Source organism: Dermacentor andersoni, chromosome 9 (genome assembly GCF_023375885.2).
Source record: "Dermacentor andersoni chromosome 9, qqDerAnde1_hic_scaffold, whole genome shotgun sequence".
NCBI classification, from domain to species: Eukaryota; Metazoa; Arthropoda; class Arachnida; order Ixodida; family Ixodidae; genus Dermacentor; species Dermacentor andersoni.
Window position 1 is genome coordinate 43434439 of NC_092822.1, and position 12554 is coordinate 43446992.

The 12554-nt window shown below is 44.8% G+C and overlaps 1 protein-coding gene across 1 annotated transcript; it reads right to left on the reverse strand.

The window, feature by feature from the left end:
• Positions 1 to 505: 505 nt before the first annotated feature.
• LOC140213315 (sodium- and chloride-dependent glycine transporter 2-like) lies at positions 506 to 8773 on the reverse strand. The gene is made up of 5 exons (XM_072284528.1): positions 8645 to 8773; positions 7789 to 7888; positions 5121 to 5221; positions 4082 to 4237; positions 506 to 912 (listed from the first exon to the last, which is right to left on the reverse strand). Exons 1-5 carry the CDS (start codon positions 8771 to 8773, stop codon positions 583 to 585), a joined length of 816 nt encoding a protein of 271 aa, XP_072140629.1. The 3' UTR covers positions 506 to 582.
• Positions 8774 to 12554: the final 3781 nt, after the last annotated feature.

Consider the following 12554-nt stretch of genomic DNA (forward strand, 5'->3'; position numbering starts at 1 on the left):
CTGCAGGATGGTGCCTTGCACAGTTACAACATGCACCCTGACTGTCCGAGCTGCTTTTGGTTATTCCCACACATATGCGTCAAAATGGCCTCGCACAGCAGCGGGTCACCTCTTAGTGTCCGTGATGTGTGACCGTTTTCGGCATGACTTCTTTTCGCCCGGTATTTGCCGTTCCGTCTGCCGTTACGTCGCTTCCTGTGAACAACAGCGCCACAAGAAACCGGCAGTACAACCAGCTGGCCGCCTTCAACCCCTTGACGTACCATCGAAGCTATTTTTTAGGGTTGGCCTTGACTTTCTTCGGCCCTTCCCGCTATCTGCCTACGAAAATGAGAGAATAGCAGTCGCTACCGACTACTCGAATCACTACGCGATCACTCAGGCACTACCAACCAGCTGTGCAACCGACGTCGCAGGCTTCCTCCTCGCAGACATATATATATATATATATATATATATATAGACAGAGAGAGAGGGAGAGAGAGAGAGAGAGAGCGAGTATCGGTGCAAGGAAGACACGACTTTAGATAGGAACATCTTGAATATATGCACATGCCTTTTTTTTTTTTTCGTCACTTCGATTCACACAACTTCCTTTGCGGCGCCGGCGGCAGTTCCACTGTTCCCGGCAATAGCAACAGCGGCTGTAGACGGCTCCAGCATTTGCTCTTTCTGGGCTGCTTCGACGGCGCCAGCAGAGGCTGTCGAGGGCGCCGCCATGGCGTCCTTCTCGGCCTCCGCGTGCTGCTGCCAGCCCAGAGCGAGCGCGGCCTTCTTCAGGGGCTCCTGGTCGGCCCACGCCTTGCCCGGAGGCAACAGGGCTCGATCGAAAAGGAACAGCTGGTAGCGCAACAGCGTGCTCGCTTCCTTGGGGCCCCACTCGGGTCGGGGCAGCACGGCCTCGGACCATCTCTGCGATTGCCGCAGCGGCGGTAACATTGCTGCTTACGAAAAGTAGGCAATAGAGACCTCTAGCGTGTCTTCAGACTTCGTACCATTTACGGCTTTATCTCGTTACGGGAGCCGTGGACCTGGGCAGGGTGGATGGATAGATGCTATGGCCGTCCCCTTTGAAACGGAAACCGGGGTTGCACCACCAAGCCCTTGTTCTTATCTTGCCTAATTTCTTACCGATGAGAATGACAATTATCGTGATGATAATGATTATTTATCGGCATCCCCTTTGTAACAGGGCGGTGATAAAGGGTCACCTAGCCTGCTTTATTTATTCAGGTATGCTATACATGATTTTTATCCTAGCATTTTTTCTATACGTCGCAATAATCTTTTTTTTTTTCTCAGAGCTTTTCTATCTACCTTGTACCGCTTCCTATGCCCCCACATGATCCGGTCGTATTAACTTCTTCCCAATATTCGCACCGTACTCAAACGTTCCATGTGCAGACCATTAATTCCAGACATCTTACGTACGACTCCTACGGTAGTTACACAGAATTTACATGGAATATTCATATAGATTCCATAAAGCTTACACAAAAAATTATGCGAGAAATACATGGAATTATTGGAACTACATGCGTGGCATTTCAGTATATAAAAAATACCCCTAGGCCATCGAGCGAATAATTTTCGAATTCAAGCGAAGCCTTCTGCGCCTTCTTTCCTAAGATTTCGCACATCTTCTCGGTAAGTTATTAACACCGAAATTTGGGCTAGTTGGTGCTGATGCAGTTGCTGTGACATAGTTACTAGCGCGAACGAGACTGAAGAGAAAAAGGGTGGGACAGGACAGAGCGCTAGACTTCAACTGACATGCTTATAGGTATGGGCTTCTTCCAGAGAAAGGTAGGCCAGTCCTGGAGACATTAAACTGGTCTAATCCTAGACACGAGGTGGTAAAAAAAGTGGGCCGCTCCTGGACAAAGTAAAAGCCGCGTTCACGTGGATCGCATGCAGCAGGTTCCAGCCTCCAACAAAACCCTGAATTCCCTTGTGCTTTCCTTGACTTCATTACCTGTCGGCTTCATATGGTTGTGATTAATGAAATTCGCGTACCTCGGTTTCGCCCTCTCCTCGTTCCCTATGTCATTCTCGTTTAGCACGCCCCTCGGATAGTAGGAATTGCGAAATCACCAAAGAAGTAGCATTTTGAGATAGTCACCTGCTTATTAAAAATTAATCTTGCGGTTTTGCGAGCCACAGCCACGATATCATTTAAACCACTCCGACGTGGGGAATCGCGGATTAATTTTTGCCAGCTGAGGTTATCTTCCGTGCATCTAAATCAAAATAAAGGAGTGTTTTTTCACTTTGCCCCCATCGAAATTCGCTCGGGATCGAACACCCGTCCTCGACTTTGGCGGTACAATGCGATAGCCACAGGACTACCCTGGTGCGCTTAGTTTCTCATTTACAAGGTGGTCAGTTAACTAAAGCAGCGGTTTCTCAAATGTGAAATATTAATGTAACATTTATAAATAAGCTTAAGGAGTTTTGCATTGTGAGACAGACGCCAAGCCATCTATAATTACTTCATTGAGGAATGAGAAAGGATCTACATTGGACTGGAAATTCGAAGGCCTTCTTTCTCAAACGCTCGTATTCGAATTTATTCAGAAATAATGCTTTTTGAACACGTCAAATTTGCGAGAAAGTGGCACGAAGCAACAATGAAAACAATTACTTTGTTTAGCGCAAAACAACGGACTTGTTGTTGAGCCGCTTGTGTCTCTCTTGTGTCCGTTGTTTTGCGCTAAACAAAGTAATTATGGATTCGCACCAACTAGCCCGTCAACATATTGTGCTCAACAATGAAAAACCCAGGCAACTTTCTCAGTTGCCTGGCTTAGCATTTGAAGCAGGAAATATGACCTGATCTTGGGTTCCAACACGCAAGATGAACGCCATTGCCAAGGAGGTCGGCAGCAAATAATGCGGCTAGGAGATCGCAGCGCGAAGCGTAGTTTTTCGGAAACTCGAAGCGCAGGAAAATCGAAGAAGCACGGCCTCCGAGATTTCTCTCCCAGATTCTGCGAGACAGATCTCGGACGTCTCGGAAGAAGCGCATTAGTTTTGCAGAAACTCGCGAGATGGCAAAAGCTTCGCGAAAAGGAAACGTGATCGATCGCCTGAGAATAGCCTGAAACTGCAAAAAGAAGCATGTTATTTTCTTCAAATGAATGATTTCGTGGTCTTAAAAGGAAGCTTGTGTTGCTCCGAAGATCCAACCTCGGATCAACACCTTTCAGGGCTGGTCGCTTTGCCAACTGAGCTAACCGGGATCTTTTTTAAATGAATTTATCGCAGAGCACCATTTGCGCGAAACATTGACAAGCATGCTACTCTGTCTCCTTCCCTTACACGGCGATGCAGAAATGTACAATGGGCCTCATAGTTCTCACTCATTCTTAAGACATGCTGCTGAGGCAACGGTCAAGTTTTACAAGAAATGGTGAAATGGTTTTAAGGATAAGCACCCTATCAATGTAGAATATTGCTCCGGAAGAAAACAGATTTTTTTTGTCTGGATATTTAAGATGGACGATCATTTGAAGAAATTATTGACAAGCAAACTTAAAATTCAATTATTTGCTTTAACAGGCGTGCCTTTAACATGTTATGCCTTCCATCTGACATGATCTTAAAAATCATGATGCTGTTACTACTAACAGCACAGGTATACTGCCGAGTTAACCGGCAGTATCTTTTTTGTTTTATTGTAAAAGAAATCGTTTCGCTTTCGTGTGGTAACGTTAAACCTCCTCGAGCATGACTTTCGACAGACCTTAGGCCCGCATTTGCATTCCTCTGCTCGTGCGATGATGGTACTTCACCACGATCATCATACTGATCGTCTTTACGTGCACTGGCCTGGGCTGAGGCCTCTCTCAGTGATCTCTAATCACCCCACCCTTTCACTAGCTCATTACAAGTTGTGTCTGCAAAGTTTCTGATTTCATCACACCGCCTACCCTTAGCACCCATTCTGTAACTCTAATAGGCCATCGGTTATCTGCAATACTCATTCAATGGACAGTCGAGCTCCATTTTCACTCGTTGATGTCCACTATAATATCGGTATGTAGAGCACGAAGTGGTTAGCGCATGCGCAGTCGCTCACCCCCTGGCACTTGACAAGGTGTGCGACGCCACCGCCAGCCATGACCAAGACAGGCGTCACGAAAAGCACCTTGCCGATGAGCTGAACCCACGGAGGATAGACGTAGGCACCCAGGGTCAACGGTCTCGTCTCGAAAATGCTGCTGATGCAGAGGAACTGGTATAGACGGAAGAGAAATCACATCAAAATGGTTCGGGCATTTGAAAAGTTGAAAAGAAAATTTTCCATCCATAAATATCCACCATCCTCCGCTTCATAATTATCAGCATTACCTATTAGCATTTTAAGTGTTCCTGTCATTACACGAAGAGGAAGGGGAAGAGCGAATCGTAAAGCAAAATGAAAATAATCACATAGACACAATGACGGCAAATGCACGTTCACTCTAGCAATATGATACACTTATACATGCCGATCTTAACGCCGGCTAAATTAATAATACGCAAAGCATAATTGCCCGTTCAATACACCTAAATGCTACGAAGGACACATTACACTATACTCAAACGCCTGACATTTCACACGAACGCAAATTAATTCAGGTCCAGTCCGCAGAAACATTTCTTTTTTTCGGAGTTGAAGTTCGACTTTCGCAATTGGAGCGGCTGTGTTCTGCTGCTACATTTGGCGAGTGAAGCGTGAGCTGGGACTTCGAAACGCGAACGAACCTCATTTCGCTCGACCTTCCTCGTCTACTCGGTCGGCTTTTCAGTTTATGAACATCCTCCCCTGTCTCTGGTGTGATACGCAAACTCGTTTGCAGCGTTATCGTAGCTTGATATCTCAATGATTCGCGCAGGTGATGTTGATTAGAGTTTGCACTGTGTGATGCGTAAGTTCAGAAAGTGCACGGTGAAGATTTCTGCCGAGCACATAAAGACAAGGGTCGTTTTGTAGAGATAAAGTATTGTCATCGCTGCGCAAAGCAGCAAGTTAAGCACGATAACATCGCACGAGTGCGCTAGCTTAAATCGAAGTCATTCCACAAGTCGAAATACGCGGTTGGGTCCTCTATGGAAATATCCTTCCGTAAACTCACCAGTAGCAGGATTGGGCAGAAAAACTTCCAGCAAATTTCTATCGGTAATCCCATTGGCCAGCCCATCATAAACTCGGCGTCCAGGCTCAGCCTATTTATACCTGAAAAAGAGAGAGCGTCAGAGACAAAATTGCACAAGCCCTAGGTGTTAGCCAATTCTTCTGTTTCTACGTTTTAGGGCATCTCGATACTATACGTGCCTGATGCCGGGTATACTGGGAAAACTTGCTATAGGGCATCAACTATGACAATATCTCATTTCATATGGTCTGATTTCTTACCTTCAATTTTCGGCCACGTCAGAGTTATACTAAATAGATTATTTGCAACACATGCTTCAAGATATAAAATTTTAACATTCAAGCACCGATTTTAACCATTACGGTTATCGAAGTAGATTGCCTGCGCGACACTACTCGGCCATATTAGAAACTTGAAGTGGTCATTACACCAAATTATGGAGATTTAATTATGTTACAGTACGCGTCCTACAGCAAGCTGAGAAAGTTTCACCGCATTCGGTGCATAGTAAACTCGATATTTCTTTTTCAGTTGTTAAAGTCTGCAGACGTCTTGCCATAATGGCGCGGGATGCATGATGGTACATCCTGCGCGGTCAAAATAAATGCGTGGTACACGCATAGTTTCGTTTTCGCAAGCGCACTTGGGTGGTGAGCACCTGCCCAGCACTGCGCATGCGCCGTCTGGTGCGCCGTCTGGAACACGACGTTCACGTGGTGTTCCCGACTAGACGACACAGCGGTGGCCTACTACATTGCATTTAAACAGGCAAATAACTGGACTTAGCACGTTTGGGGCACTTTTATTGCGCCACAAGAACCCAAATCCAATTTTTTTTTAAAATCCATGACGTTACATTGACGCACTGGTAACGAAGTTCTGGCGCGAAATTAAAAAAAATAGTTCGCAGTTCAATTTCTTTTTTGTTTCTTTAAGAAATCAACGACATACCGCAAAAGTTGCGAAAATAGAGTTTTGATAAGATTACTTCCTCAAATTAGGCTTAAGTTGTTAGGTGTTTTTTTTTTAGTGTTCCTCGAACACTTGATGCCATAGATTATTAGGGGCAAAGCGCGATAATTATTTCTTTCTTTTTTTTTTTAAGGATACGGGTAAGTTGCCGTTCATCAATTGAGACTGCATGCCAGTATGCTCTCGCACCAATAATTGTTGGTTCGACACCTTGCTTTTCGTGAATCGGTTTCCCCGCCATCTACTCGTATTAAATAAACATTTTTCTCGCACAGCCAAAAAGGCGTCTATAATCAACCAGTTGTTGATAAAAGTTGATAAAACTCTAGCCAACTCTGACTCGGTATATAGATAAGTTGACAAGAGGCTGTCGGCCAGAATGTGAGCAACATAGGGTGAAGCAAAAGCAATGATTCCGCGGTTTGTCTTAAATGTTGAAAGTTAAAAAAAAGTAGATAAGGAAAAAAGAAAGCTTCATGTAAACTAGAAAATAAAAATGCGAAAGGTGTATACAACTGAAAAGTAAAATGATCCTTTGAATGAATATCTGCAGGTAAGCTGCACAGAACGTAGTTCAAAGGCTGCGACCCAAACGCTATGAGCCATAACGAAAACGTCCTTTGCTTGAGCCGGACTTCGCTACAAAAGATAATAAAAGCTGTAAACCACGTTCCACCACAGATGTCAAAAGCTTCACTTCGCGCTTTGTACCATTTGCACTACAAATAAAAAATATCGCTTTAATATATGTCTTATCTTCAAACCCGAAATGCTAAATGTCTTAGCACATCAATGACAACTACGCTAGAGAGATTTTCACCAAAGCAATGGCACAAGCAGTTCCAGGTGCATATCGCTCTTGTGCGTTATGTTGCACATGCTCTTTAATCCTCCTCAATATTAACTCGAGTTCGATTAAGTGAAATGCCTATCTCGAATAGGAAGTCAGATGAATGTGGAACTGTATAAAAGTGGTGTGATGATAATGTTACTGCCTGATTCTGAGAAACTTGGCACTAACTACAGCTCGACATTTGGGCGAGTACAGTACACGCAGAAAAAAGAAAACTTTCGTGAATAGCTTTTCATGTCCGGTGTGACGCTATATAAGACGAAAAAGAAGTGTCAACATGGTCCCTGGGATTAACATGGCAGTATGTCAAGCGTAAGCATGACATCGTTGTATTCTTGCAAGGAAAAGCACTAGACATCACAACAGACAGGATCCGATAGTTACAGTATCCACGTAACGAAAAACTGTGCACTCATCCATCTCACTCTCGTATTTAAATAAAAAATGACTTCTTTACGATCGTATCAGACAAGTAATCAACTTGAAAAGCGGTTATGTGCCTAGCCTCTCTCCAGGTTTTAGCAGGATCTGCTGCGTTTTCCTACTATTTTAAGGGAGCTACAGTTATATAGAAGGCTCGAAAAAAATTTGAGTTGCACTAAGAGAAGGAGCACAGATTTTTGCTGCATTTGATAAAAAGTTGCAATTTTATTCTGTAGTGACAGCGCAAGAAAAATGATCATATTATCGTACTGTGTTCGGAACTAGCCAGTATGCACGTGACCGATATATGCATCCGCGTACCAGTGCGTTGCCAAAGGTAGTGTCTTCAGAGCTGTAGAAGTGCGAAATATAAGAGAACGTACTATACAGAAAGCGTACCGTAGCCAATAATCATGTAGACAATCTCGAAGAGTGCGATCCATCGAAGCAAGTTCACGCCTACTTCGGTGTCGATGGCGTTGAGTATGTAGAACCCTCCCTGCATGTTTCAATATCGTGTTAGCCTATATTTCGGTTACGCCAAGAAAAATAGCAGTGCTGCTTTTTTTTTCGTTACGTATTTTTTATAGTTACGCATTTATTGTCGAGCGCCTTTATAACGAAGTACTTGGGAACTCCGAAATCATTCGTTATACTTGCAACTTCATTGTAAAGGTTGCGCACCTCGCAGCTCGTGATAGAACCGGGACAAAATAATTTTTTCGTTATACAGGTCATTTCGTTACACAGGTGCTCGCTCGTATGTGGTTACTTATCGCTGCGCGCATCGCGAAAGCACTGTTTTTTGCGCGTTCAGCACGCAAAGAAAACAATTATTAAAGAAAACGATCGCGACAGCGTGAATTAGTACTGCAAATTTTTTTATGCGCAGCACATTTTGTTACTGAATCCTGGTTTCGTAGTAATTACGACTTTTTACCTCGATGATATTTGCAACCTGCTGGTACGTGTCTTATATTCCAGGCTTCAGTAGTGGGGGCAACTGTACAAAAATTGGCATCCCCACTTATGTTTTCTTTCTGTGTGAGTGTGTCCTAATGTCCGCAGTCATGGTCATCCTGTTCGTTTAATCGTTTCGTGTGCGTGCGTGCGCGCGTGTGTGTGCGCGCGTGTGGGTGTGTGTGTGTGTGTGTGTGGCAACGCGATTGTGCGTGCGCGCGCGTGTGTGTGCGGACTAATTGCTGTGTTGTGTGCGTGTCCTTCGTGCTGTAACCCCACCCTTCCCCCCAATCACCTGCATAGTGTGCGGCAAGCCGAGCAGGAAGCCGACGCAGCAAGCGACAGCGGCGAGGGTGGTGCGACGCTGGTGCAAGTTCTCGAACTGGTCCTTCAGTGCAGACAAGAGGCTCTCCACGAACGCCATCTGCGCGCAAAGGCGAGAGTCGTTTGCTTTTCGACTTGTCTTCGTTCACGCAATTGACGCCGGTAACGTCCTCCCACAACAGCATTTGCAGCGTAACGCTACGAAGCGACCATTGAGCGCCATCCAGGATACCGCTAACTAGTCTGAGAACGAGAACAACGCTTTCGATAGATGAAGCGCCAACAGTGACGTCACACTAAGAAGCAATAAAGACAGGACGAGGCGCCTTGTCCTGTCTTTCTTCCTTCTTAGTGTGCGGTCACTGTTGGAGCTTCATCTTTTGAAAGCCATGCACCAATCTAGCCCCACAACGTGTTTAACTAAGAAGAATGAGAACGGCGCGACCGCGATGCCAGTGGCGGCGATGTTAGAGCCGGAACAAACTACGCGACAGACACGACGATGACGACGACGACAACTTCAATGACAGCACGATGACTCACCACGTCGTACACTTGGAATTAAATCCTGGGTAGCGACAGCTTATATTTTTATTTTTTATTTTCTTGCTATGCTATGTTTTCTTTTTTGGCGTATACAGGGTGTCCCAGCTAACTTTAGCCAGGATTAAAAAGAGGCCGATGCACTCTAAAGGGACGCGACCAAATGCACGTTGCTAAGAATTGTGTGGAAGAAGTTGCACTATTTGTTGTATTCTGCTTAATTGCATAATTAGCCAAGATGATTTAACCAACTTTGCAAGCAACAATGTTAGGCAAACAATTGTAATTATAAAGTTGTAGAACGCTTTGCAAAGCGTCTGATTAAACAGTTTCTAACTTTCTGTCTATTAGGCATTAGACAGCAGAGCTTCGTTGTCCAGTATTTCAGAAACAACATTCATCTTGACAAATCGTGAGAAGGAGCATGCCAGAGACACGCCTGTAGGGGTGGCGTCTCCTCCTTTCTGCTCAATAAGATATTTAATTTCTCTCTTTCCCTCTCTCTCTCTCTCTCTTACCTTTTTTTTTTTTTTTGATGGCTGTATCACTATATGTGGGTACTGAATCCTGAGAAGCATGTCTGTTTCTGACCCTCCGCTCTGGGAAATATAAGCTCCAAACAACAGAGAAAGTTGGATGCGATGTTTGTGATACGTACACTACAGTAGCAATGTTTTTCATGGCAAATTAATGTTTAAATGCTAGTGTGTTCACTTGGCTACACTGAACCCCCCTTGCCACCGGCGTTTCCAGCATGTGCGATATTCATGCCCAGGTATACAGTTTTTCGACTTCTCTGTGCTGCACATTGTTCTCCGAGCGTCTGGAGCCCGGCCTGTGATGGCAAGTTGCTTCGTTTTCGAGCTTTCGCATTCAAGGGTAGTGGGCCCTGCTAGGCGAGGAAGGACAGTCACACGGCTACAAAGTGTAGCGAAAGAATACCGATATTAAGTCCGCAATGACAAGAAATGGTTTCAGAGACAAAATAACCAATTCTCAACTTTGTTAAAGCTTTCTTAGCCTCCCTTATTTATGGATTCTACATTCTACAGTCTACAAATGATCGCTGCTCCATATCCCAGTTCGTTCTGTTGCAGGGGATTTGTACCTAGTGCAGAGACTTAAAGCGCGATGTCATGCAGGAGTCATGAAAGGCAATGAGGTCAACTGTGATAAAGCGTGCTTGGCTACCCTGCACTAGGGATACAGTAAAGGGAAAGGTTAGGAGAAGGAAAGTCAAGAGCTGCAGCGCTCTGGAATCACCGACCTACTGGAATGCTGGGCGTTGAGTGAGAAAGGTATTCAGCCCACCTGGTTTAGCTGGCGCAAGCTCTAACACTCGTCTTCTAGCCCTCACTGCAAACCCAGCACGTCCGAAGTGGGCCGCATTACGGCTTGCACGAGAAGGTCGCCGAATGAAGAAAACTTCGGCAACGTAGCAAGACTACGTGTGACTCAATGCACAGAAGTGTAGAGAGAGCTCATCGGCATGGCGTGCAATGCCTGGTGTATCGTTAAGACCTCTGACTCTAAGAGTAGCCCACAAAATGATTGGGAACTTCTTCGGAGTTTTCAGTTCAGTGCAAAAGGAGGAAGAGTGTAATGCTCACTTGTGATCCCAGAGTGAGGAGGAAGAGCATGGCGAAGAAAGTGGCTGCCCAAAGTTTGGGCTGGGAAACGGTCGAAATGGCCTGCGGGTAAGCCACGAATACCAACCCGAGCCCTGTGGTGTACAAGCCGTCAGCGTGAATGTCGCCTGCGAACGGCGGAGGCGTTGGCACCAGTGTAAGTGGGTTAGTCCTCTTTAAAACAAACGTTTATTAATTCACTAGGACGGCGATAACTGGGAGCGATTACAGCGCAATTGCTTGTATGTAGCGCTAGCCCTGAAATGGTGTGGTAACGGTTTCGTGAGCTGCACTACACCTGTTGCAACGAAACAGCACGAATGAAAACTCGAACAAGACACAAAACGAAGTGCGTACTCCATTTTGCCTATTGTTCCGTTTTGAATCCATGTTTTTTCTCAATGTATTCTGCGTAGGGTATCTCAGTGACACGTGAAAGAGCAAGTAGCTCTTCGGCAGGACTTGGTTATGTCCTAAGTTTTCATTGCCTGGCGTCTTTCCAGAGCTAGAAATACGGAATTGCATTCAAACGAATATCGCGTCAGCATTGCACGTATATGCATACAAGTGTCCCAGCAATTTATTAAAAAAAATATGGTTTTACGTGCCAAAACCACTTCCTGATTATGAGGCACGCCGTAGTCGAAGACTCCGGAAATTTGGACCATCTGTGGCCCTTTAATGTGCAGCTCAGCTATTCAATAGCGAAGCCGTTCGGAAAGAACTGCTCCAATATACGTTCTCGAGCCCTACGGTGTTTTCGCAATCATTCCTCCTTCCGCCACCATGATAGTTATTGTGTGTTTATTATCCCGATAATTGGAAGATTATAGTGAACAAACTTGTATTTTTTTTTTAATTTAGAGCTCGACTATGGCTTGGAAAGCTGTTACTGCTTCTTAAAGCAACCCCTTCATTTGTTTTTATTGTGTTCTGTCCTGCGGAATTATATTTTCCGTGCTTTACTCGTAGCTCGCAAAATATAATAAACATAAATTTGCGTAGCTCGCAAATCTTCAGCCTAATTGTACGCCCTCATTTCACAGGTGCGGGCGTCCCAAAAGCGATTGGAAGGAACCAACTTCCTTCATTGCCTGACTCGATCGGCAACCACGTGGTCATTGCGATAGGGTGCGTTCTCCCCGCGGAAAAGTATAATAATAGGTGCCAACACCAAAAGCTTGTCATCCCCAAGATGTTTACCCGTTAAATCAGCCAGGGTTTTCATTTCCTTGAAATCACTTTGGGACCACAGGCTTGGCGTCACCCTGGTGCACAATCAGGCTGGGCTTGTGGTACATCATGCGCTAAATAATAATTACTCAGGTCATACTGCGATGAAAATGACTGAATTTCTATTGAATTTCATAGCCCTAACTTAGAAACCTACTTATTATTATCAAATTAGCTGGATTAACACACGCACATTATCCTCGTGGCTGACGTAGGCGCATGACGGAAGACCGTAGATCTCATATTCAAATATTGTAGCAGTCTTTTTAGTAGCTCGGCTAACATTACAGTGTCTTCAGATCCTTCATTGTATTGAATCTTCGTCCCCCATTTTTCACCCATTCATATTGATGCTCATGAGGTTCGTCAGAGTAAGAAATAAGGAAGTGGGAGAGAGGGCGGATGGAAACGTAAGAATAAAGCTAAGGATATTTTTCTACAGTGATTTTCTTTGAGTAGTCTGTCTTAGGTCTACTA